Source organism: Onychomys torridus, chromosome 3 (assembly GCF_903995425.1).
Source record: "Onychomys torridus chromosome 3, mOncTor1.1, whole genome shotgun sequence".
Lineage (NCBI taxonomy): Eukaryota > Metazoa > Chordata > Mammalia > Rodentia > Cricetidae > Onychomys > Onychomys torridus.
Window position 1 is genome coordinate 29,674,046 of NC_050445.1, and position 27,615 is coordinate 29,701,660.

General features: G+C 45.6%; 1 protein-coding gene across 1 annotated transcript in view; it reads left to right on the plus strand.

The window, feature by feature from the left end:
- Positions 1 to 1,019: 1,019 nt before the first annotated feature.
- Positions 1,020 to 27,615, plus strand: part of Dennd11 (DENN domain containing 11) — a 37,152-nt gene continuing 10,556 nt past the window's right edge. Inside the window, exons 1-4 of the mRNA XM_036181090.1 lie at positions 1,020 to 1,330; positions 13,830 to 13,929; positions 14,788 to 14,946; positions 21,699 to 21,852. Of these exons, the coding sequence (XP_036036983.1) occupies positions 1,063 to 1,330; positions 13,830 to 13,929; positions 14,788 to 14,946; positions 21,699 to 21,852 (681 nt within the window). The 5' untranslated portion in view covers positions 1,020 to 1,062. The remainder of the gene's footprint in view (positions 1,331 to 13,829; positions 13,930 to 14,787; positions 14,947 to 21,698; positions 21,853 to 27,615) is intronic.

Sequence of the window (27,615 nt, forward strand, 5' to 3'; positions counted from 1 at the left end):
CCCTGGCTTGGTTTGTACATCTCCAGACTCCCATTTCAGTAATTACTCCATTAATTGAGTGAGATAGTCACTTAACCTGTCTTCAGGGGATGGAGGTCAGGCTGAACTAAGGAATGATGATGACAGCCATCCCTCCTCTTTTTGGTAAAACATTTTGTTGTTAAATCGCAGAGTCACAGATTTGGAACTAGCAGCAGCTGTTGGCAGTCACTGATGATTCTCTAGAGAACAGGATTTAAGCACATTATCATTGCATCCCTAGCAGAGAGACGGTGAGTCTCACAAGGCCCCTGGGGTAACAGGTAACACAGAAATCCATCAGTCCTTGTCAGAAACTGGGCCCTCTTGAAACCTGGGGTGAATTGTGTATCTTCATAATTGTCTCTTGCTATCTTATTTTTCTCGCGAGTTTAATGGCTTTCCCCACTCCTCTGACTTCTTTTTCCTGCTCTTTTTAAATGTAGAACAACCCCCATAATCCTCCAGCTTAATATCTTCAAATTGCATATGAACAAGGAAAAAAAATTCCCATTACCATCCCAATCAGCCACCCTCCAGTCATTTCAATCCTAATTTATGTGTATGTTTGAAACACCTAGGAAGTCAGCTGTTCCTCTGCTTCACTTCCTGACCTGGAGGTAGCTTTCACCAAGCTCTCGGGATTATATAATTTATGTGCCCTGGTCCTTAAAAATAATGGTGACGTACAAAAATTCACAGTGGAATCCTAGGTGGGAAGGCGCTTCAACCCACGCGCAGGTGGACAGACTAAGGGATGTGCGCCCTGCATCCCACACTCAGGGTCAAGAGCACCGGCATACAGAGATGCAGAGCTGAAGCCCAGACCAGGCCCTGGGGCGCCCACCCCGAGCGGGCCACTTTCCCCGAGCTTCCGGACGCCGCGCCTCGGCCGGGACAGGGGCAAGGGCAGGTGTGGCCAAGCTCGGCGGGCACCGAGAGTGTGAGTGGCGGCACGGCGCAGAGCGGCTGGGCGGGCAGGCCCGGAGGGGAGTGCCCGCAGCCCGCCCCGCCCCTCGCGCCTCGGCTCCGCCTCGCCTCGCCATGGTGGAGCAGGGAGACGCGGCGCCGCTGCTGCGCTGGGCCGAGGGCCCCGCGGTCTCTGTGCCGCAGGACCCCGCGCTGCAGACGGGAGGATGGGCCCGAGGCGGCGGTGGGAGCGGCCGAGTGGCCGCGGATGCGCCCCGAAGGCGGGAACCCGACGAGCCAGCACCCCCCGAAGTGCTGCTGCAGCCAGGGCGTCTGGAGCTGGGCGACGTGGAGGAGGACCAGGTGGTGGCTGTGTTCGTAGTCACCTTCGATCCCCGCTCGGGTGAGAGACGCTTAGGGATGGAGAGATGGTTGGGGGCGGGCACATCGCCCGCTGGGTTTCGGAGGGCGCGGGGGAGGGACCCGTTGCGTGCGCACTCGCACCCACACACCTGCATCCCTCCCCGCTCGGGGGTCCCGGGGCAATGGGGGCACTGTGTCCCCAGACGAGAACCGAGGGATCCCCGGGGCTTTGTTCCGCCCCCCTCTCCGTCCCGCCGCCGCTCTCAGATCCGCTCCGGTGCCTCTCCGCCGCTCTCTCGCTTGCTCCGCTTCAGTGCGGGAGGATTGGTTTGTGGCCGCGGGCACGTTGGCTTTTGTTTTCTCTGTTTTCCTGCTCGGCTGGAAGGTTCTTTTAGACGCCGAAAGGAAGGAACCCACCCCCACTCCCTACTCCCCACTCCCGCGTACGTCGCCTCCCACGCGGGTCCAGAAAGACCCTGCGCTATGCCCACCCTTGCTTTGGTTGCTCCCAGCGAGGTAACTTTCCCAGCCGCCAAGTTCACTTTCTCCGAAGGCTTCATTTTGAGGAATTAACGTGGGAGCATTCGGGGATGGGTTTGGAGAAGGCTTCTCTGGCAAGCTGTCTTTCTACGAGGACTAACTGGTTATGTCACCCCGTCTTTACCCTAACCACCCTCTGCGGGGGGTGTGCGTTGCAAAGGTGGGCGGTTCCGGGAGGGGGGTGCGAGTGAATGACATGACTGTGGGCTCCAGTGGGCTCTGCCAGGGGCATCGAAATCCCGGAGCTGCTGTTGGGCTTCGCATTTAAAGAAGAGGAACGCCCAGATGCGTCCTCCTCGCTTTCTTCTTGGAGTTGCTGGAGTGAGGAGTTAGTGTTTGTGAGGGAAGGAAGAGGGTTTTCTTTCTGGAAGTTCCTACTTCCAGAAACTAGTCTTCCTACCCTGAAGGTAGGAATGGGGGGAAGATTAGGATTATGTGAAAGGGTCCAAATGTGTGGTCAAGGATTCTGAGCCAGCAAACTGGCATATGGTCTCTTAAGGCGAAAGCCTCATTCTTAATGGCTGGGCTTGTGGGAAGGAGAACTCTGAATCCTGTCTGCTGCTTTCGTTGCCTTATTCCAGTGACTTCCAAACTTTTTTGACTCTGACCTGCCATGTGGAATTATATTTACATCACAACCAGCACTTTCGAACCAAAGGAAGCCAGAGTTGAAGCCAGAGTTTCCTGAAATAGTATGGAACCCCTCTGTACCCTTTTCTTAATGTCCATCACACACATTGCGTGACTCATATAATTAGGACTCCTGTACATACATAGTTTAAAAAATACTGTTTTTTTTAAAAAGCAAAACCCTTAATGTTAGACAAAAAAAATTCTTTTTAGATAACGTTATTTCCTGTGGTGTACCTCTTCCTGCAAAGGTAAATAGAGGCAAGTTTAAAAGTCACTTAAGTGTAAGAATTGGAAAGGAGACATTGGTGGCCTCTCATTGAATACTGCTAGCTGTCTGGTGATAGTCCAGGGAAAGGAGGGGGAAAGAAAACCCCACAATAATCACAAGTAGAGCTGAAAAAATAGATGGTTGATCACTCACTATCATTGATCAGTTATTGGAATCCATCAGTTGGTAATTAGTATTGATCAATTCATAAAAGCCCCCAAAGACCTTGCATGGGTTTCCATTCATAGCTGGTGACTGTGGTTTTCTGGTTTACATCTCGGTCTCTGTCTGTCTCTGTCTCTGTCTCTCTCTCTCAGTGTGTGTGTGTGTGTGTATGTGTGTGTGTGTGTATGTGTGTGTGTGTGTGTGTGTGTGTGTGTGTGTGTGTGTGTATGTGTGTGTGTGTGTATGTGTGTGTGTGTATGTGTATGTGTATGTGTGTGTGAGAGAGAACGAAAGACAGACAGAGAAAATGGTTTTCAGACTAAGGTTAATGTGAAAACAGAGCTGTCACTAATACTGTGACATTTGTGCAGGCATTTTTACTGTAATCCTGTTTGATTTAATTCTAACTACTCTGCAATTTGCTGATTATTTATACTTTGTTCATGGGGAAAGGCACCAAGGAGGATGGTTACATATATTGGAATTAACTGCCAGGATCTACTTGACTCCTAACCAGATGTCTTTCTAGCACACTCTGCTGCCTGACCCTTTGCCCCCTCACATTGCCTCATCACTTCCCTAGGGATCTGGGGAGAGGAAGATGTGTGCACCTGGGTAAGCATTAAGAACTTGGTTTAGTTGTGGCGAGAAAGCAGCTGTTTCCTATCCATCTCTTTTCCTCTCATCTAGTCCAGCCCTATAAATGGCTCCTCTCATCCTGTGAAACAGGCTGGTAGTTCTTGTGTAAACTAAAGTCACATAGAGTATCTCTTAGAAGTAGCAGAGGAGTGAATGAAGGCTGCTGAGATAGGCTGGGTCACACACCTCAGCACCAGGGCGGAGGAAAGAGCACCATTGTGCCCATGTGTATGGAGGTTGAGGAAGGACAGTTTAGAGAGGTGAGTGAAACCCACTTTGTCCTGCAAGCTGCAGCCACCACGGTGCCCAGAATTGTGTCTCTCTATTTTAATCTTGGATCTTGTCTACTCTCCTGAGTCCCAGCTGCCATATGTCCCTAATGAATATTGGGCCACCCAGGCAAGTTCCTCAGCCTGCATCACCAGAAGTAGTCAAGCAGATACTTCCGCTGTACCCAAAGCAGAGCGGGGCTCATTAAGTTCATAGGTGTGAGGGCTTTGTTTCAGTGTCTCACACTGGTCTGCAGTCTGATCACTTGCCCATGTCTTTCCCACCTCTGTCCTCATTTTGCATTTTTAGGAGCTAATCCACTCCAACCACTGCTCAGGCAGTGGACATTTCACGTATCCTCTCACCCAATGTGAGTTACTTACGGCATATGTACAGGTCAGTGTGTAAGAGCGGATGTATGTAGAGAACAGGATCAGGAGGAGAGAGTCCATAGCTGTGGTTTGTCTGTCTGGCAGTGGATGTAAGAGGGTAAATTAGTTACTTTTGTAGCTTCTGTGACAAAATTCCAGACAAGGGCCTCTTAAGGAAGGAGGGGTTTGGCTTGCGCTTTAAGGAGATCCAGTCCATCAGGATAGGAAAGACATGGTGATGCTAGTGTGAGGTGGTGGATGATGATATCACATGAACAGGAAGCGAAAGATGAATGCTGGCACCCAGCTTGCTTCCTCGCCCTTTTCTTTTTCATTCAGCCCAGGACTCCTGCTCATGGAATGATGCTGCCCCCCATTCAGAGTGAGGCTTCCCTCCTTAGTCAGACCTTTGCAGAAACACCCTGGCAGACGCACCCAGGGGTGTGTTTCTAAGGTGATCGGAAATCTAGTGAAGTGGACAGTTAGGGACTAACCATCATCACATGGCAGAAGTCATATGGGGGAGGCGTGGATCCCTGGTAGAACGTGAGTGCTTTATTAGGACGGGCATCAGCGATCCTCTGATGAATGGAAGTAAGAGAGTAATTCGTTCACACTTTTAAACATAAGCTTGGGAAGCTTTGGGCGTCTGTCAGAAAAAAATCAGAGGGCAAAGTAGAGACGTGGTTATTTCTTCTGGGTTCCTGGCTCATTGTTTGAAATTATGGTTGTTTGGCCTACCAACGACATGAAGAGCAAGGGCTTCAGGTTCAAGGTAAGGCTTGCACATATATACACAGAGTCTTTATCTGGAGCTGAGAACTAGCTGTAGGGTGGTAGTGCTGGCCATCTGGGCTACAAAGCTGCTATTGAAACCAGTCCCAGATGATAACTTGGCATGCTGGGTAGAAGAGGTTGGCTGCCAGAATATTGCTTTTCTCCTTGTGTTCAAGTCTGTGACTTAGGGCCTGATTTTAAATTTGTTCTTTGGGTTTCTAGTAACATTTCCTTCTTTCCTACTTGGTTAAGGAAAAAAGTAACCTTATACTTGGGATGTGCCCTGCTGGTGGCAGGAACTGCTGCCCCAGAGTAGTAGAGGCTGATGGAGTTTTCAGTTCCTGGCTGGTATTGTGTGAATCTGCCCACTTTAGACCATTTCTTTCTGAGATTCACTTTCCACTGCTATTATTTTGGGGGCATTTCCAGGGCTGTGTGTGTGTGTGTGTGTGTGTGTGTGTGTGTGTGTGTGTTTGCCTTGGGGTGGTTCAGAAGGGGAGAGAGATGGTTGCAGGGCGTATCACCTGGTGAGCTTTTCAAGGTGTTCCTTCCTGATAACAAATGAGTCACCTGTTCGCTCTTAACCTCCAGCCACTGCCCACATTATGCAAACACCTCTTCGAATGCTGCCATGTATCTGTCAAATGGGAGTATTTCAGTCAGTCACACCTACAGCCAGGAATGGTGTTGCATGACCAAAATTCAGAGTTCAAGGCTACTCTGGGCAACATAACAGCCTATTAAAAAAATAAATAAATAACCCACGCACCCTAGTTCTCATTTTAAACTTTGTAGATTTATTTCGCTGTCCCGTCATGGAAATACACGCAGAGCGGGTGGAAAGGTATTGTGAGATTAGAGCTAGGTCTGGTGCCCAAGTCAGTCGTAACTTGGAGTGCTGCCCAGCTCATCTGACTCCTTGCAGAAATGGGAGGGGCTTGACAGTGGAAAGCAAGTTCTGGAAATGGACAGTAGTCCTAAGAATGACCCACTCACGGGGTCGGAAAGGGGAAGTCCATTCTCATAGACAACAGGACAGTCACAGAGGAGGGTTAACTCTGTCACTGCCCTTTCTCTGTGTTTTCCGTCACCTGTCAGTGGTTGATTGGAATACAGTTGTGGTTATTGATTAATGCCACATTGGCAGACACTTTCCTGAGCTGTTGGTGATTCACCTGCTTTGTGGTTTTCAGGCTGAACGTTTGTGGCCATCTGTTGTGCATTTAGTTTCTTTTCTTGAAGATCTACAGAAAGGAAAGTAAGGGTGGTGGCCACAATGTCTACCACTTTCTGTATGCCTGCTGGGTCTTAGGACCTGTACTGTGGGGTTCAAGGAGCATGCCTCTGATCCTCCCCAACAGTCCACACAAGAGAAAAATAGACATTTAGAGCTGTGACGTACACCAGAGTGAGTGTGAGTGGCCTGTGACTAGAAGGTTTTTTTTTTCCTGTGTAAAATTAGTGCATTGGAATTCAGCCGTAGGCTGACATATGGCTGCCTCGAAACTGCCAGGATTATCTTCTCCCCGATTCAGAACTCTCCATTCTGTCTCTGCCTCTTGTTTTGGTTGTGTTCTCATCTAGGGCAATGTAAGATTACATCAAAATACATACGACCCAAAGACAGTTGATATGGGCTGGACAGGAACTGGGCCAAACAAACACTCTTTGCAGTTTCTTCTGTCTCTAGGATTTAGTGGCATGTTAAAAAGTGATTATATACAAGTAATGTGTTGTTGGGATCAACAGTGTTCCTGCTTCATGCCTTTATTACTGTTTTTTCCTTTTTGTTATTTTGAGGCAAGATCTCTCACTCTAAGCCAGGATGACCTGGAACTCACCCTATAGCCCAGGTTGGCCTCAGACTCCTACCTTGGCCTCTTGAGTGCTGGGATTACAGATATGAACTACTATATCTGGCTCTTTCCTGAATCTCTGAGATAGAATTCCCTTTTACCTCCTGGCTGAAGCTTGATCACAGAAGTACGTACTAATGGGGAGTAGCTGAGGGAAGAGATCAAAACCAATGGACAAGTCCTGGGATGTTAGACAGCTCTACCCACCCTTTGGCCTGAAGGAGTTGTAAGAAGATGCTACTCATTGTCCAGTACAGGAAGCCTCAAGAGGAAGTACTTGACTTCACAATAGAGGGAAGAGCCTAATTTCTAACTTATAAGAGATTCGGTTCAAGATTGTTATTTTTCTCTACTTTAAATATTTTGAGATGAGCTTTTCAGCTTGCAAGTCAGTTTTAGGAGGATGTGGACTGTGCTGTGTGGACTGTGACATCCAGTACACAGGGGGTAAGGTTTTTCACATTTAAGCAGAAGAGTTGAGAGATAGAGGCAGCCCAATATAGATGGGACAACCTATCTTATGAACTTTGTTTATTTCTTTGGTACCTGGAATTGAACCTAGGGTTTCACAAAGGCTAAGTAAGTGCTCTGCCATTGCTGTATATCCTAGCCTGGGACAGCCTATGTCTTGTCTACCTCAAGCGTTTCTAAAACAACAGCTTGGGAGGCCCTCACATAGAGCTCCTAGGCTGATCTTAGGAGCAATGGGACGGCAGAGTTCAGACCGATGTGTACATCCACAGTCCCATTAGCTTCCCCTGGGTACACAAGCAACTAGGCCGGTTATTTGTTAGCCTGGGTTCCCTTGAATAGAAGCATGTTTGCCTTTGCATGAGCTCAGCACTGGGCACTGTGCTGCCAAGTTAGGCTCCACCAATATTTACTGAATGACCAGACTGGCTGAATGTACACAATTCAGACCACCACATTTGTTCCTTCAGTGACTATGTGAAGCCCTCCCCCTAAGCTGTCTTTGTAGGAAAGGCTAGGCAGGACCTGTAGGTCCCTGTGATAGATAGGCCCATGGTGCGGTTCAAAAGCTGGAAGGAGGGAGAGCTGGAAGGAAAGTGAGTTAGAAGGGAAAGGCCTGAGATGACACTCTTTTATAAGGTCACGTCTTGTTGATTGTACATGCTGCCAGACTACGTTTTTGTTGGTAGAGTGAGGATGTTTGGCGAAATTGAGATCACAGTGTGAATTCTGAGCCTTGGTATAGGTAGGGAGTACTCCGCGTAAAGTTTTTCTGGCATCAAATATTTTCCCTTAAGGATTTCCAATTTTGCAAAATTACTTTTCTTGATACTTCTACAAATTCCAGATAGAAGTTGGTCCCCAATTCAGAATACTTTTATAGAAAGATGACCTCAAATCATAATAGTTCCCTGTTCCAAATTAGGTATGGTCCCTTCTCTCAATTGTGGTTTTGCAAAGTCAAAGATGGATGGATGGATAGATGGATGGATGGATGGATAGACAGACAGACAGATGGGTGTGTGTGTGTGTGTGTGTGTGTGTGTGTGTGTGTGTGTGTGTGAGAGAGAGAGAGAGAGAGAGAGAGAGAGAGAGAGAGAGAGAGAGAGGGAATTTCTACCATTTCATTTGTTGCCCTGATTTGTAGTCAGATCGGTTAAACCTGGGGGGGGGGGGATGAAAGAACTTGTTTATCCTTGATGTAGCGTCTCCATCTGTTGACATTTTGTCATATTGGCTTCAGCCTTACATAGTCAATTCCACTATTCCACTATAACATGAAATGATGTGTTCCCAAAACTTCGGCTAGGAAATATCATGCAGTGCAAATCCATTTCATGAGAAAAGTGAGAGGTGGGCCCCACCCTCAAAAACATCAGTCACAATGAAAGAGAAAGAGGGGAGGAGGGGGAAGAGCCTCATAGGAAGAGCAGGAGAGCCTCCAGTGTACGAGGTGGATATGAAGTGCATAAAGCCTGTATGAGGATGGAGTCCTCTCGTTTGCCTGAGGAGGCAGGTGTGGGAGGGCTGAGCAGGTGAATTGTGCTGGAATAGGACCAGGGCCACCTGAGCTCAGATGGAAAGCTAGTGGGGCAGTGGTGGCTCCCAGCACACACCAGACACAGCTGGTTCATTTCTTCATGGCTTGAGTCTTCTGCACTCTCTGGTGTTTCTCATGGTTGAAATCATGTGAAAAATAATTTGAAAAGCTCTTTCATCCAGCCCCTGAGTTATTAGTTACTTCTCATCACTGGAGTAAAATACTTGACACAAACAGCTGAACTAAGGTTGGTTTTCGCTCATAGTTTCAGAGGTTCTGGTCAAGTACCTTTACCATCTGGGCCATCTCACCTGCCCAACTTTAGAATTATTTTGTCATTATTTATTAAATGACTAGCCGGATTCTTTTTTTTTTTTTTTTTTTTAAATTGGAATTGCATTGACTCAGTAATACAAAGTAAGAAATTCTTCGTGTTCAAATTGTTCCCTGATCAGCTGCACTGGCCCAAGTTTAGCAGTTATTGTAAATGGCATTGATTTCATATGGATTTAAATATACTCCCGGAACTATTTGAAAATAAATTGCCATGATGTTTAAATCTCACTCCTCAATAATTAAGAATGAACTTCCTCAGAGTGAGGCACTTTTCCTGTAGAGGCACAGTGTCGTTAACCACTCCTAGGATAATTACCACCGATTCATCAATGAGCTGTTTAAAAGACATGCTTGTTCCTAATAAAGCAGTATTGTTCCATTTGTTTTGGTTTCATTACCCTTCCTCTCTTGTCCTAGGCACTGAGCGATGCTGGGATAAAAAAAAAAAAAAAATCAAGCAAAAGTCCTCCTCTCCAGCCTTTCAGAGTCTTATAGAATGCCAGCGAGACAGGCATTTAAGGCGTGCTAGGCTGGGATAAAAGTAAGAGGAGCCGTGTCCGGTTTCCTTTCCTTCAAGGAGTGTGTCAGCAGAAATGAACTCAGCCCTGCGTGGTGTTCTGAAGCCTCTGCCCTGTCCGGGATCTGCTTCTGATGTCCTAATCCAGAAGGGCCTGCCTCCCTCTAAAAGTATCGGGATGTCCTCCCTCCTTGGATTCTTTCAGTGTCTGTACAGTGAGGTTTGGCCAGGCACAGAGCTGTAGTGAAGAGGACCTGGAGAACCAGGCTGAGGAATGGGGACACCATCCTCTAGGTCAGCTGTATTAAGTTGAACACGGACTTGCTCATGAATACCAGGCATCTGATAGCTATGGTCTAATGGAGATAGGACCCATTCCTTTTTCATGTATGTAATAGCTTGCAAAAGATTGAAACATCGGCTCAGATCTGTGGGGCCACCCAGGGACCCAGGTTCGTGTTGGTTTATAGCTTTGTTGTTCCTTATATCATGACATCATCCACATCTCATGCTGGACAGCATGATAGAGAAGAGGGCAGCATGTTCCTTCCCTTTCAGGCACATTTTGGAAGCTGTGTGTCTCACTTCTGTCTGTATCCCACACCTACATGCAGGAAGGGCTGAGAAAGTCTTCACTGGGAGGCCTTGTACTAAGCTAAAAATAGCAGGTTTTAAGAATGGATATTGAGGGGCAGTTTGCAGTACCTGTTATACCAGCATCTCTAAAAACACCAAAGGGACTTTCAATAAAATTAGTCTCTGAAAAATGCTCCATAAAAATACAATTATTGCAAGGCATATTGATTCATGCCTATAATTCTAATCCTTGGACTGAGGTAGGAGGATTGGGCTACACAGTGGGTTCCTGGTCAGTTTAGGCTAGAGTGTGAGACTTTGTATCAAAATTCCCCCTAAACAGACAACAACAAACCCAGATGTAATGTCTGTGATTTTGGAAAACTTTAAACACTATTGATCTTTGGTGAAGTTCTACTTATGCATAGTGGTCTTCGTTCAACCTAAGAAAATCTGGCCATAAAAGCGTTTCACACTGTGCTTTATTTTTCTTTGAGAAGCCCTGTTTACATTAGCTTTGGGATTCCAGAAGGTTCCTTAGGGAAACCACAGAAACGTGGGAATTGTGTCAGTCAAGATTGAGACAGAATCAGTACCCACATCATATATAAAAGGATTGCCACAGGGATTAGATCTTATGTAATGTGGGGACTAATTAACCAGTCTGTGTAAGACTGCTGTCTGCATGGAGCTCATGCTGCATGGTCGATGTGGGGGAGGACAGTGATCTTGGGAAGGAGGAGGCAGATGGGGCTCTTGGGAGTAGATGGGGACCTAGGTCAGTCTGTCACTGCTCCTAGATTTGTTTTGAGACAGGGTCTCACTATTTAGCCCTGCTGGCCTGGAACTTAACCTTATACTCAGAGATCTGCCTGCCTCTGCCTTCCAAGTGCTAAGGTTAAAGGCATGGGCCACCACACTTGGCCAGTTGCCCCCAGTGTTGGTGATATGGGTGGGTGTCCTATAAGAGAAGTTGGTGTCCGGGGTTGGAAAGATGGCACAGTCATTAAGAGCACCAGCTGCTCTTCCAGAGGTCCTGAGTTCTATTCCTAGCAACCACATGGTGGCTCACAACCATCTATAGTGGGATCTGATGAACTCTTCTGGCATAAAGTTGCACATGCAGATAAGAGCACTCATATACATAAAATAAGTAATTTTTTTTTAAGAGAGAGAGAGAAGTTGATGTTCTTTGTGGACGAGAAAACACCCCTAACTTAGGAAGTTCAAGGCAGTCCAGGGTAAAGTGTCTGTAGCATCAGCAGGCCTGGCTGCTGTTCCCACCTCAGGTGAGGATAAGCAACAGTGCAGGTAAACTGCCAGATGTCCCAGCACCAGCCTTCCAGATGTGACCCCTTCACATTCACCTTCACCTTTCACCTGAAATATGCGTTGAATGGAAGTCTGAGCCATGTAGTTCAGCCTACTCAGGTGAAGGTGCCTTCTAGAGCCAGCCCAGGCACTTACCAGATGGCAAGCATAGAATTGTTTGAGCAGTGCTAGTTGTCATAGCTTTTAATGAGCACTCACCTAGATGGGCATCAGTAGTTTAGTAGATAAAGTGCTACACCCAAATGATTGAAGTGATAGATTGGACACATTCTTATCACCATAGGTGAACAAATAATGAGCAAAAGACATAGCTGTTTGCTTTTATAAAAGTTGAAAGAGGCCAGCTGATTCAGGGCATGGTTAAGATAGAGAAGAGGATGGACTTGGAGGTACTCTGATGTGCATGTAATGTTCTCTTGACCTTCTTTTGCTTCCTATGCAGGAATGCTCTCTTTGGGAAAACTTGGTGTATTGTATGATTTATACTTAATGCTAGGCTTCAGTACAGAGTTTAGGTAAGTTAAATTTCCTCAAGTTATCAGTAGTTTCGGATTGAGAAAAAGAAACTTTTAGAATTAGATGAACCCCATAAAGAGTGGGGTGGAGCCTAGGGATGTAGGGATGTGCATAAGACCCTCGGTTAGATCCCTTGGATTTTGGATGGATGTTCATGCATAATAAGGGAGAGAATGCGGGAATGTGGGGAGACTTGATGCTTAGGAAACTTACCTTGGCTCTCAAACCTAACACTCCCTGTGAACATGTTTTCTTATCTTTAACCCAATTGTCAGAATGGGTTTTAGCCTTTTCTGTTTTGTGGAATTTTAATTCCCCATTCATGCCTTTTGTTTTTAGTGAACTCATTAGTTGGATAGAATTATGATTCTTTTCTCCAAAATAGATTCTTTGTAGGTGCCTTGGGCTCTTGAGTGTGGGATGAGGCTCTGTGCCGTCTGCAGTGGCTTGCAACCAGACTAGGTGTTCTCTGCTGACCCAAACGATGGGCGAGAGTGGCGGTGGCTAAGGTGGTTGATGGCGTCTTGAAAGCCTAGAAAGTAGGACTTGGTGTGCTAAGCAGTTTGCTCAAAAATGAACTCCTGCAAGTTACTTCTTCTTTGACTTCGGAAAAATTTGAGTATGCACAAAGCAGGACAGATTATTCCATGGTGTTCTCTCTGTCCGTAGCTTACGTGGCTAACGGTTCAGTGTTCATTCCCTATCTGGAGGACTCCTGTTGTTGCTGGATTCTAACACCTCGCCTACCATTCGTCATAGCAGTCATCCAATTGAGCTGTAACCGCTGGTCTGACTCTGTCACCTTGTTACCGGTAGACTCTCATCCCGTTGTGGTCAGGGACGATGTCTTTTCTTCTTCTTCTCCTCCTCCTCCCCCTCTTCTCCTCCTCCCCCCCCTCCTCCTTCTTCATGTTTCCAACCCCTAGCTTACTTAGTAGAAACCCAGAAATTAGTTATGAGTGACTGAGTCCCAAAATTCCTGAAGTGAAGAACTGATCGTTGATCCTTGAAGACCACATCTGGGGAGAGATGAAAAGGGGGGTGGTATGCTACACTGCTCAGAGAAGTAGGAAAAGATCCGGAATTGCATCCTATGAGAGAAATCAAGAGAAAGAGAGGAGTTTTGTGGACTTAGCAAACATCACAAGGTTGTCAGTGAGAATGAGGTTTTTGTTTGTTGTTTTGTTTTTGAGCTGAGGACCGAACCCAGGGCCTTGCTCTTGCTAGGCAAGCGCTCTACCACTGAGCTAAATCCCCAATCCTGAAAATGAGGTTTTTTGTGTTGTTGTTGTTGTCTGTTTTAGTTTTGTTTTGGTCAGATATTAGTGACTATAGATTGTAAGATCAAAAACAAGATCTCAGGAGATCAAGGTAAGAATACAGGATGAAGAAATGGTTAAGTAAGTAGATAAATAAATCTCCCTATACTTTAGAGAAGTGAAGTCATGAGAGGAAGATTTGGGAGTGTCCTGAATAGAGTGGCCCAGCCACAGGGAATCACCCAAAGGTCACTGAATTTGAAGCAGGGGATAGGGTCCCTCCACTGCCCCCTCCTGGTGTTCTGGTGTGGTTCATCAGGAGATGGATGGATGAGCCCATGAGCATCTCCTCACTGGTTCTAGATCAGTCTGATCAAACAGCACATTTTTTCTGAGAAGCAATGTGTGCTGTGCTGTGCTCTTCTCTCAGAATGATTTTTGTTTGTGTTAACTTGACCCCCCTGTTCCTACAGGAAACATGGTAGAATGGTGCTTACCACAAGACATTGACCTTGAAGGTGTCGAGTTCAAGTCTATGGCCAGTGGGTCCCATAAAGTTCAGTCTGATTTCATGTGAGTACTTCGGAACCCATCTTTCTTTACTTGATCCCGCCTCTCCCACGTCTCCAGAGCATGCCATCAAGAGGTGTCTTCAGGCAGTGTATGTACGTATTCTGTGTTTACCCAGTTTCCCAGCAAGAATGGTTCCAGCTCTGAAGTTTGCAATGGGTCTTGACCCTCCCAACCTGACAGTTCCTACAGTAGAGGTTCTGCTATTACTGAGCAATTGTGTGACCCTCAAGGAGGTTTGGTTTTAGCGTAAGAGAGGAGTTTCAGTTTAGTGTGGGTTAACCTAAGACATCTATGATAAACTTGGAATACTAGCTTTAAGCAGGCCAGTTTTTAGTGTTGTATAAATGGTACATTGTGAATTTTGTGAGAAGCCAATCAATGGATATGCTTTAAGGATAATTCGTAGCTTTAATCTCGCCACATTGGGTTGAAACCAGGGCTGATCCAAGTGTGTGAAAGAAGTAAAGTGTCAGCCTCATTGATGCTGTCAGAGGCTAAGGAACTGAAAGAATCCGGGTTTATGCTGAGAAAACAGACTGAGTTCCAAAGGAGCCTGGACATCAGCCTTGGTTCTGGCTCTCTCATGGAAGCTGTTAGTTATGCCAGAGAGGTCTGTGGCTGTGGGCATTTGAGTGACATGCCTGTAGAGACCACATGCTAACTCTTGCCCTTGACTCTGGGATGACAAGTTCTGGAGTCTTGGAACCTGGTTAAATCCCTGGGAGATTGGATGGCCGAACTTTGTTATTTGGAGCTCTGAACATCGCTGTTTTGGCTGAGATTGCATTGCAAAGGAACAAAACAAAGATATGTCCTCTTCCTAACCTGGAGCCACAGTGCATATTTGGTCTATTTCAGCTATTTTCGGAAGGGGCCTTTCTTTGGCCTGGCCTGCTTTGCCAATATGCCTGTGGAGAGCGAGCTGGAGCGCGGCGCACGGATGAAGTCCGTGGGTATCCTCTCTCCATCCTACACCCTGCTCTACCGCTATATGCACTTTCTGGAGAACCAGGTTCGGTAAGTGGCTTCCAGACATGGCTTTTGTATGTTGGGGGAAGCAGCAGTATCTGCAAGCTGGTGTCTGTGCAGTGAGTCCCTGGACCTGGAGGCTGTGGGCCAGGACCACAGGTGTCTTTCCTGTGGCATCTGTGGCTCTAGGTCAAGCCTCAGCCGATGCTCCTTTCTTTCAGCAAGTGTATTACAAAATAATTCTTTATCCTCTAATGAAAGCTGGGGAAGATATTTGCTTTCAGTTTTTATTAATACTCTCATCAATTTTAATCAAATTTATTTTATTTATTTTTTTCAACTTTTTAAAAATTGTACAATTTAATTGTACATATCAGCCACGGATTCCCCTGTCCTCCCTCCTCCCCTAGCCGCCTTCCGCCCAGCCTATCCCCCATTCCCATCTTCTCCAGGGTAAGGACTCCCCTAGGGATTCAGCTCAACCTGGTAGATTCAGTCCAGGCAGGTCCAGTCCCCTCCTTCCAGGCTGAGCAAAGTGTCCCTGCATAAGCCCCAGGTTCCAAACAGCCAGCTCATGCACTAAGGACAGGTCCAGGTCCCACTGCCTGGATGCCTCCCAAACAGTTCAAGCTATTCAATTGTCTCACTTTTCCAGAGGGCCTGATCCAGTTGGGGGCTTCTCAGCTATTGGTTCACAGTTCATGTGTTTCCATTAGTTTGGCTATTTGTCCCTGTGCTTTTTCCAATCTTGGTCTCAATAATTCTCGCTCATACAATCCCTCCTGGAGCTCCACCTGGAGCCTGGCAGTGGATCTCTGCATCCGCTTCCCTCAGTCATTGGATAAGATTTCTGGCACAACCGTTAGGGTGTTTGGCCATCTGATCACCAGAGTAGGTCAGTTCAGGCTTTCTCTCGACCATTGCCAGTAATCAAATTTATTTTAATCAGACATGAAAGTGATCTTTGTTTACACTCAGCTGCTATACTTACCTTTTTCTCCAGGTAGGCAGGTAGACTTTAAAAATTGTTTTGGGTCAAATCACTTATTATTTGGGGTAATAGGAGAATATGTAACAGAAGCAGAAAAATTATTACTATTATTATTTTTAGTCTCTATATATGTACACACACACACACACACACACACACACACACACACAAAACACATGATGCGAGTAACCTAGTTGAACTTCAAACAATGCTGGCAAATTTTATCTCTAGTCCTGGAAACACCATTAAAATTTTAGCCTCTTTTCTGCTGTATATATTTGTGTGCTTTGATAAAAATATGCTTGACAAGTGGCACAGTGGTGCACTAGCCCAGGAAATAAAGGATAGCCAGACCTTATGTGTCACAATTACAACATATATGTGTGTGTATGTGTGTGTGTGTGTGTGTATAGTGTATGTATACTTGACATATATATATAAACTATTTCATTCTATGCATTATTTATTCATTCATTCATTCATTTATTCATTTTGAGTTAGAATCTTGCTTTGTAGTCCAGGTTGGCCTTTTAATTTGCAGTTGTATAGGATGCCAGGCTTTTCCTATGGGTAATGGGATGTGAACTGCAGTCCTCATGATTGTGTATCCATTGCTCTTAACCACGGAGCTGCCTCTACAGCTCTCCCCTGGGTCATAGTTTAAGTTGATAGGCTCTATCTAAGCTAGTCCATGTCCTTCGTCCATCCTTCTTTCCTTCATTTTCATGGTACTCCCTGTATCTTACATTTTATACTTATTGTCTGGCTCCCCCATCTGCCCAAGAATTCTCTGGAAAGAGTAAAAGAGTCTTAACTGCTTTTGGATACAGAGGAGTTGGCTTTCCCAGCCTCACAAGATCTAAATCAGTGGATTTTAACAGAGATGACCAGCTTTCTCTTCCTGAACAGCAATTATTATTATTACTTTTTCCAATCATTCTTCTTCAGCTTCTAAGCCAATGGTTCTTGATTCTGTAGCAACTCATTTTCTGGGTACTAACTTCTGCTTTAGTTAAGATAGAGCTAAATTACTGTAACAAAGCCCAACATACAGTGGCTCAAACAAGTCAGAACCCCAGCTTTGTAGCCTGGCTGTCCCAGACCAGATGGGAAGAAAGGCTCCCATGTGGGTGGTGACTGGAGAAGGGCCTTCCATCTTACCCAGCTCCTGGAGCAGGGCCTTCTGTCTTATCCATCTCCTACTGTGATGATGGGAAGTGACTCACTGTTATCTGTGACATTTCAACCAGGAAGGAGAGAGACAACTTGAACACAATATCACTTCTGCACATTCCGTGGGCTAGTTGTTGGCCACTGGCCATACCCAACCGTAGGAAGTCTGGGGACATGTAGTTCCAGGATGGGTGAAGTCATCTAAACTTTGGAGGTTCTATGTACTAAAGGAAGAAGAAAGCAGTCTCTGCCAGTGCCATGAACTCAGACTTTCCCCAATTGTCATATCCATCCAAGAACTCTATTAATCACTGTTAATTTCTCATGTGTCTTCTAAAATTGATACTTCTGTATTTATGTATACAAATACATGTCCGTATTGTTCTCTCTCTCATACAAGAGAAAGCATGTTATCTACTTCCATTCTGCACTTTCACACAACAGTAGAGGAGCTCTCACATGGGTACACCAAGAGCTTCTGTATCATTTTCCCTTGCTGATTAAAAAGGCTAAAATAGAGAGAGAGAGACTTTGAGAACAGGTATGAGGAAGGTCTGGGTGGGACAGGGACCGTTGTGTAAGTTAACTAGACTTAATTTCTGCACCACCTAATCTGCATTAAATTCATTCTGACTTCCGATGTCCCATGCTGACTCACTAATATTTTATCTACAGTTGTTACCTTTACTATCTCTCCGGCTGTAGACCACAACCCATGGAAGTGAAAGGCCAGGTGTGATAGTGCATGCTTATAATCCCAGCACTGGGGAGGTGGAGAGGAGGATCCCTAGGGCTCACTAGCCAGCTATCCGAGCCTACTAGGCAAATCCTGGGCCAGTGAAAGACTTTGGCTCAAAAAAAAAAAAAAAAAATAGAATTCTCAGAAACCATTCCTGGTAACCTCACAGCATGTCATAATAGGTAAGTCATGATTTATTTAACCATTCCATTATCATTGGGCTTTAAGATTGTTTCTTATTTTTTGCACCTATAGACAAGAGCATCTTTTGGGTAAATTCACATTCGTGAACAGTTCTTTAGGGTAATTTCCTAGAAATGGAATCATTGGGCAAACTGCCATGTGCAGTTTGACATGTTTGACACACCTTCAGAATGGTGATGGTTCTTTCCCCATGAACCAGCAGTAAATGAGAATGAGAATGCTTTGTTTTTTTTTTTTCTTTCTTGTATTTACTAAGCCCAGTGACAGACTGGTTCAGACCAGTAAGGAATCCACAAGAGTGGCAAAGTGTGATAGCTGACAGAGCATCTCTGATTCTTACACTGGATGAGTTACTGCAGAGTATGGTTGGGGACAGCAGAGGTCTCTGTCCTGGGCATCTGCATAACCACATGTGCCCGATCAGTGCAGGGGGCTGTGGGCCTAAAGAGAATCCCACCCAGCATGGCTGCTCCCACAGGGGAATCCTTGATCAGGTTCACACAGTAGGCGCTTCATAGCAGTATCATACACTGACTCGTTTAGCTCCACTGTTTACAGCAGGACTCCTGCAGTTTCCATGGGTGGCATGATATGCAGTTCAGTGCAGTCGTTTTTAATTGACCTGCCCTTATTGAACCTCATCATCGTCTCCGTCTTTGAAAACCACCTTGTCTGCTGGCACTCTGTTGCTCTAGTACCCTTAGATTCTCTTGGTGGTATGGCTTGATGATCTATTGCAAAGTCTCCAGTGTGTTCAAACTCTGAGGCTTCCACACGACAGCTGGATAACGTTCACCTCTGGATTTCTGTTTAGGCCCGAGCATCTGTCTTCTGTTCTACATTGCCTATCACTGCCTTGTTCTGTCCTGGCAGGCAGGGATACCTTAGGCCATCAAGGACAGAGTCCTGACATGAGCTGTTTTCTTTTTACATCTACACACTTCTCTCTCTGTGTGGGAATGGGATCAGGCTTAGTGGAAAACACTTTACCTGATGAGCCATTTCCATGGCCTTGTCTCTGGCTTCCTGTCTAAAAGACTCATAGTACTGACTTTTTCTGTAGAATCTTGGTCTAAATACAGCCTTGACTGTAGTCAGAGTAGAGAGACCAGCAAATGAGTAGCAAATCAGCAAAAAGAAAATGAAGGTGCATTATTTAAATTACCTTGGATAAATGACCTCTTTTAAGACCGAATATATAGATTCTCCATGGCTTTTAAGGGAAAATGGATCTTAACTCAAACACATTTGAACTTTACCTACTCATCAAACTGGACACATTTCCCTGAAGAGTACCCACAACCCTGTGCCTTCTCAGAACAGCTCGCCAGACCTGAGCCACCAAGGATTTCCTGTGCAGCCCAGGAGCATTTCTAAGAGTGACAGCAGTTGCTGTAAGTACCCTTAGGCTTGGTCACCACAGCTAACATATGGCTGCCTCCTGAATCCAAGCTTTCCAGACCCTAAAATTAGAGAGAAGCACTTACTTTTAGTAATTATTTTCTAAACATTTCTCTGGGAGGAAGCAAGGCTCCATTGTGTAATCCAGGCTGACCTTGAGTTTATGATTCTCCTGCCTTAGCCTGTTCTTGGAGTATAAGTATATATATATATGTATGTATACAGTGTCACACACAGCTAGTAATACACACGCACGCGCACACACACACACACACACTTTTTAGTTTTTTTGAGTCACAGTTTCTCTGTTTACAGCCCTAGCTATCTGGGAACTCTCTCTGTAGACCAGGCTGGCCTTGAACTGACAGAGATCTGCCTCCGGAGTGCTGGGAGTGTGCACCACCACGCCTAGTAGTAATATCTTGTTTAAGTACTATGATGAGGCGATTTTACTGCTTTTAATACAGACTTGTGCACAAAGTCTCTTGCTCTCACCTTGTCACTGAGTGTGGTGGTATTGTGTTCCCCAAAATATTGTGCACTCTAAAACTTATCTGGAGTCAGAGACAGAACAGCCACAATATTAAACATAGAGAATAGGCAGTGGTAGCACATGCCTTTAATCCTAGCATTCCAGAGGCAGAAATCCATCTGTTCAAGGATACAGCCAGGCATGGTGACTCACACCTTTAATCCCAGGGAGTGATGGTATAAAGCAGAAAGGTATATAAGGTGTGAGGACCAGGAACTAGAGCTGGTTAAGCTTTTAGGTTTTGGAGCAGCAGTTCATCTGAGATTCATTCCAGATGAGGACACAGAGGCTTCCAGTCTGAGGAAATAGGATGAGCTGAGGAACTGGCGAGGTGAGGTGGCTGTGGCTTGTTCTGCTTCTCTGATCTTCCAGCTTTCACCCGAATACCTGGCTCAGGTTTGATTTTAGTAATAAAACCTGTTAAGATTTGTGCTACAACTGAGTGCTGGCAGTCACTCTGAGCAGTTGGAGTTACAGCGTGGAGTCGGTCTCTTGGTGGGTCGCTGGATGGGAGGAGCAGGGGTTGCCTGTTTGTAATCAGCGTTGTTTCAGCTATAATCGATGATGTCCCTTTTTCTCCCTGAAGCTTCTTTTCAATTGTTTGGTGGTCATTGGAAAAGAAACCAGGGTTGAGAGGGCTTTTTATTCATCCGTCTATTCATGTGCTGGGACAGTCTGACAGGGTCTGTCACGGGGTACCTCAGAAGAAAGAAACTTCCTGTCGCATAGTTCAGAGATCGAGACTTGGAAACCAAGTTGTCAGTGTCAGCAGGTTACTTCCCACGTCTCTCCTGGCTCCGTGCTCTGCTGCCCGTCTCTGGGTTCCCTGGCATCTGCATCCCCTCAATGTCTGCCTTCATCTTCGCATGTCTACCACAAGCCTGCAAGTGTATGCGAATTTCCCCCTTTTAAGTCACACTGAGTCAGGGTTCCCTCAAAATACCTTGCTTTAACCTATTCGCCTTGGTGAAGACCATCCAAATAGAGCCAATACTGGTCCTGAGGGGACGGTACCAAGGTAAAGGCCGAGATTCCAGCAGAGCTCTGGGGAGGGAACGAAAGTCAACTTCTGACATTTCCGTTAAACATGATGCCTTCGCTTGGAGGCAGGATTCTGCATTGTCCAAATACTCTGGGTCCTCAAAGTCATTCATTTTCTTGATTCAGGGAACGGTTGACAAGGCTTTTGGCCTGAGCACAGGATGTAACTGAGGGGCCTGCAGGGAGTGTGTGTGTGTGTGTGTGTGTGTGTGTGTGTGTGTGTGTGTGTGTGTGTCTGTCTGTCTGTTTGTCTGTCTCTGTGTGTGTTTCTGATTCACTTGGATTACTACTTGATGTGAAAGTGTGAGCCCCCAGTGGCCTCCAGTCATTACTTTTCCTTTCTTTGGAATACTAATAACAGCACCAAACACAAGCATGCTCACATTCTACACAAAGCAAAGCAGCTGTAGGCAGGGAGTGTATGGTTTTCCAGGTTATCTCTTCCCACAATAAACAGTGCTCTGAGAAGCACATGTGATCAGAATAGCATAGCTTGTTCAAGAAATAGACACTCAGCACAGCCTGTTTGTTTGAACGTATTTCATGCCGTCGAGGAGTTTCAGGCCTCATGTTTGAATTTTGCATAAAGATCTTCTCTACTACTAATGGAGACTTGAAGGTAACCTCCAGCTCCAGACCTCCTGGGCCTTTAGCTCTTTGGGTAAGAGATGCACAGTTGTGCTGGGCAGAGCTGCTCACTGTGCATGTGTGTTACACAGACACCAGCTGGAGATGCCGGGACATTACTCTCATCTGGCTGCATTCTATGAAGACAAGAAAGGGGTTCTCCATGCTGGCCCCGGAAGGGGTGGCAGCTTACCACCTGTCTACTGGCTGCCTTCCATCCACCGCTACATGTACCCTGAGATGAAGGTGAGGCTGGCCATTCTCTCACATGTCTGGGAATAGTTGTTGTAGATTAGTTTTTAAATGATAAGGAAATTATGCCTCAGCCTTGTATGGAATTCTGCTTTTAGAACTGGGTTAAATATAAGCATTTGGGTTCATTTAACCATAAGGCAAATTACCTTAAACAATATGCCGCCTAGAGCCTTCTACAATCATAGAAAGCCATATATGCTGGACCACTTGTGGTGGACTCCTAGGATGGAGGATGCCTTTAATTGTGTTGGTTGCTTCTGCTATTATAAAGCCAAACATCTGAACTAAAGATGAAGAGTCTGATGAACAGACAAGGTCTTTCTTAGCTATGGTATTTTGACATTATTTTATTTGGAAATTTTGTAGCATCCTTTCCCAAAACAAACTAGCACGTTTGTTTAATATTAACAAGAAATCTGGCTGTGCAATAGGTGTTCAGAAGATGTAAAAGGGTCTAAGAATATGAATCCTCTTCCCTCTCCTCCTGTGGCTGGGCACAAGATACTTCAGTGAAACTTAGAACTCCTCTTGTAAAGAAATCATGCTTTAGTTTGTGGGAGAAGGCTTAGTTAGGATTTCTAATATATGAAGAGACACTACGACCATGCAACTCTTATAAAGGAAAACATTTCATTGGGGCTGGCTTACAGTTCAGAGGTTTAGTCCATTATTGTCATGGTGGGAAGCATGGTGGCAGGAAGGGAGACACTGGCCCTAATGAGACAGACACTTGCCTTAAAGAGACACTTGGGCTTCTGAAACCTCAAAGGCCACCTCCAACATTAATCCAACAAGGCCACCTAATCCTACAAGGCCACACTTCCTAATAGTGTCACTTCCAATGAGCCTATGGGGGCCATTTCCATTCAAATAATCACAGGACAGGCATTGGCCACTAAAGTATTTGACCATGTGGAAAAGAAGGAGTGCTAATTCCAGACCAGTTGATTGGGGATGGGGGAGCATGATTCTATTTTCTGAGCATAGCCTATGAGTTAGGTATTCTGCTAATTTATTAATTTATCAATACTTGTTGCAAGACTCTTTTAAAGTAAGGTTGTTTTGTTTTTGTTTTTGTTTTGTTTTGTTATCCTTGCTTTTATTGAAAGCAATTGAGGCTTACCAATGAATGGTTCAGTGAATTGCTTTAGGCCTTACAGCTAGGAAACCAGGAAAATTTAAACACAGGACTGTGCCAAAGCCAGGGTCCACTCCCTACCCTCCTTCACTGCTTTTGCAGAGATGTGGACAAGAGAACACAGACGTGCTGATGGGCCAAGAGCCAAGCACTTAAATGAGATTGAGTTTGTTTGTTTGTTTTTTGGATTTATTTATTTTTTATGTATACAGCATGTATGACTGTGGGCCAGAAGACAGCACTAGATCTCATTACAGATGGTTGCTGGGAATTGAACTCAAGACCTCTGGAAGAGCAGTCAGTGCTCTTAACCTCTGAGCCATCTCTCCAGCTCTGAGATTGAGTTTTTATGTCATTTGGTCATAAGGAGAAAAAAAAAAGTAGTAAGATTTTATGAGCAAACCAAGAGAGTATGTTAGGTATTTAAAAGTAATTCAAGATAGGAACTCGGTAGTAACCCCGTAGATTAGTAATCTCAGACAACAGTTTCTACCCTGTATTGGCCAGCTATGCTGTCTAACAAATCACCCAAGATTAAAAGCTTGAAGTAGTGTGCTTATATGATCCCACAGTTTCTGTGAATGAAGACTCCAGTCAGGGCTTAGCTGAATCCTAGATTTAGGATCTGCTATGAGAGGCGTCAGTTAAGGTTTCAGCCCGGGTTGGAGTCTCAGCACAAGACCCAACTGGGCAGATTTTCATTTTTCTAAGTTCACATGGAAGTTGACAGGATTAGGTTTCTTAAGGGATGCTACACTGAAGGCCTCTATTAGAATTTTCCCTCAGTTCTCAGTCTCAGTGGGACATTCCAGCTTGGCAGTTTGCTTCATCTAGGTCAGCAAAAAGAGACTCTTAGCAAAATTAAGTCAGAATTCTTTGTAACCAAATCCTAGCAGTGAAAGGCCCGCAACATAGGCATAGTCTCTTAGTTAGAAGCAAGTTCCCCAAAAGGAAGAGGGGGTTGCACAAGGCTGTAAATACCAGGGCCACTTTCAATGTTGCTTGCCATATTTAGGGCTGGGGCACAAGGAAAAGTGAATCAGGATCAGAGCCTTGGGAGGAGGAAGGAGCGTCGCAGCCTGTGCTTGGGTCTTTGAGGGAAACACTGGGCCTCTGAGGCCAGGACTTCTTAAGTGGACGGCCCAGCTGTGCTGAGAGCTGAGAGAGGCTGGAAGCTGGTGAGAAAGATGCTCACTGCTGCTGGAGAAGGATCAGCAGCAGCTAGGCATTGAAGGAAGCTCTTCCTTCCTCCTGAAGGCGTGGCTTCCCATTAGGAAAACATAACAAGAGACTAGGTGGCCCGGGAGTCCCAGAGACATAGCATGAGGATTTCCTGACCCTGTGACGTGGCTGAGAGACAGTTGGTAAGGGGCACAGGCTGATCAGGGGGTTTGGGGGAGTGTATTGAACTGAACACTGTCAGCCCCAGCAATGTTACTCAGCTATCACCAAACCCAGGGGAAGGTGGCCAACATCTGACCCGAATGTTCCTGGCTTCCTCTCCCCATAGGCAAAGAGGGACAAAAGGAGAGAGAAGATAATTGCCACAGGCTTTTGCCCCATTAAAGGCAACTCATTAACAGACCTGTCAGACCCTCCCAGATGTGATGGAAAGAAAGATACTTATATAGGCTGAAGATACAAATGTGTGGGGGGGTCCTTTTCCAGAAAACAGCATGTCAACAATTAAAATAAAAAATAAATGTCCCTTTTGTTTGAGTAGCTCCTCTGTTGGATATGAAAACACCAGAATTGTGTGTGTGTGTGTGTGTGTACACATGTGTATACATATATACATATGACCATGTAATTCACCACTGTTCAAGTAGTAGATACCTAGAATGTCCATTTAGTAAACAACCATTATGAATAATAAATCAGAACATAAGATGATGACAGGAAAGGTCTACCAGGTCTATTTTGTATGAGGGTAACAAGGGGAGAAAACTGTACCTACTATGATCATAATTTGTTGAATAATCTCAGACAAAACTATTATATATATTATGTGTGTTTTCTGTGAAGACAGAAAAATGTGAGTGAACATATACTTGATTACTGATGCCTGTATGTATGGCCTGAGAGCAAGGTGAAGTATGAGGAGTCAGGGAAGGCGGTACTTCTGTTTATAATGCAGAAAGGGCTTGGACAAAATGATAGCCCTAGAGGAGGTATAACCTAGCCCTGTGTTCGTGGTTCCGTTTCCACAGAGTCAAGCAACACATTTGTACTGAACATGTAACGGACTTTGTTTTTTTCTCATTATTCTGCAGACTGTGCTGCATAATGATCACATAGTATCTTAGTTAGGGTGTCTATTGCTGTGAAGAGACACTGTGACCACGGCAACTCTTATAAAGGGAAACATTTAGCTGGGGTGGCTCACTTACAGTTTCAGAGGTTTAGTCCATTATCATCATGATGGGACATGGTGACATGTAGGCAGATGTGATGCTGGAGAAATAGCCGAGAGTTCTCCATCTTGCAGGCAACAAGAAGTGGTCCATAACACTGGGGACTATCTTGAGCATATATGAGACCTCAAAGCCTCCTCCACAGTGACATACTTCCTCCAACAAGTCTACACCTACTCCAACAAAACCACACCTCCTAATAGTGCCACCCACTTTGGGGGCCATTTTCTTTCAAACCACCACACATGACATTTATAGACTATTAGGTATGCCAATAATCTAGAGGTGATTTAAATAAAGTATATGGGAAGAACTGTGTATGTTACATGGTAGTATTACTTCATTTTATATAAGAGATCAAGAATTCACAGATTTTGGTGTCTGGGGAGTAGGTCTTGGGAAAGCAGCCTTCCACGGATACTGGCCATATATGTTATAACTGTATTTGCTTTTTGTGAAATATCATGTACATGTTCAAAAGGGAAAATTTTTATTAGTCTCTGTAAAAGATCTAGAGAAACCAGCTCAGAACCTAGAAACATGCCAATCAAAGTGAGAATATCACCCATCTCATTGTGCACCTGAGCAGGGTGCAGTGAGGAAGACTATGGGATCTGTGGCTGACCTCAGCTGGGGTTGCTCTCCCTCACTTCAGGCACAGGCCTGTGTATGGGACCTGAGGCGCCAGCATTCCCTCATCTCTAGGCTCTTTTTTTTTTTTTTTTTTTGGTTTTACAAGATAGAGTTTCTCTGTGTAGTTTGGGTACCTGTCCTAGAACTCGCTCTGTAGCCCAGGTTGGCCTCTAACTCACAGAGATCTGCCTGCCTCTGCCTCCTGAGTGCTGGGATTAAAGGTGTGTGCACCACTACTGCGTGGCAAATAATTTCATCTATTTTTATTTTATGTGCATTGATCTTTTGCCTTGCATGTATGTCTGTGTGAAGGTGTTGGACTCTGGAGTTATGGACAGTTGTAAGCTGCCGTGGAGGTGCTGGGAATCGAATTCGGGGCCTCTGGAACAGCAGTCAGTGCTCTTATCCGCTGAGCCATCTCTCCAGACCTTCATCTCCAGGCCTTTATATACACTCATTCTTCTGCCAAAACAGTGGCCTTCTGATTCATTCGCTATATTGAAGCTTAGGTATCACTTCCTTCAGGAAGCCGTCTCCATCTCCCAAAATGCAATCCAGCACCTTCCCATCTGACCCCAACAGCTGCTGCCCTTACCCACCAGTCTGTCACCTCAGGCTGTATTCTGGCTGCTTTTTGACCTGCTTTGCCACCAGTTAACTGTCCCAGTTGGGGCCTGAGTGTCTTTATTCATTGTTGAAAGTAGAATACTTAGTAGTTTGGCACAAAGTAACCACTCAGGGGATAGTTCTCGAGTTAATGGCCGTGTGCATCCACAATGAACAATAAGATGAGAACTTAGAATAACTTACTCTAGGACACACCTGCACAACCCCCGTCAGGTCAGGTCTCTGTGCAGGGCAGGCACACGCATGGCAATGGCCTAAAGGTGACAGAAGGAAGGGGCAGTGCTCTAGCTCCCTTGTCTGGCTGCCCTTTGACTTCGCAGAGATCTGACCAGCCTTGATCAGCTAGGCCCTCTCTCCCTGGTGATCGAATGAAGTGTACAGGAAACAGGCCAAGAGTCACAGCGGTCATGCTCAGTGGAGGATGGCCTTGCTTGCAGCAAGGGGCCGGTGAATGGTGTCAGGGTAGCGGTTGTAGGTTGCTTTGGAAAGGAAGATCCCTGGTCTAGGTAGTCCCGTCGAAGCTCTGAAGATGAAGGACAGCCAGTGGAGACAGAGTGCAGGGGCTGCCCCAGGGCTGGCTTCAGGCTTAGGTCACCCCCACAGCTCTCAGCCTGTTAAACTCACTGTTCTTTTTGGGGTAGCTGCCTATGTTCAGAACTGCTCTAGCCTGCCTGCCTTAGGGCGGATGAGCCCTCTTAGGCTTTCTGAAGTACTCACAGGTATCTGGTTTGTAGCCTGTTTTGCCAGTGACACCGGTCACAGGTTGTTCCTAGTTCTAGTAAGTCCTTGTGTTTTGTCTCGGGTGGTTCTTAAGCCAGGTGAGGTAACCCATGGTCTGGTCTCCCTGTTTTATGGACTAGGAAAGCAGTCTGGAAACATAGGCTCACTTTGCCAGGCTTCTGTGTTAGGAAATGGCAAAGGCAGGGGTGTAATTTCTCAAGC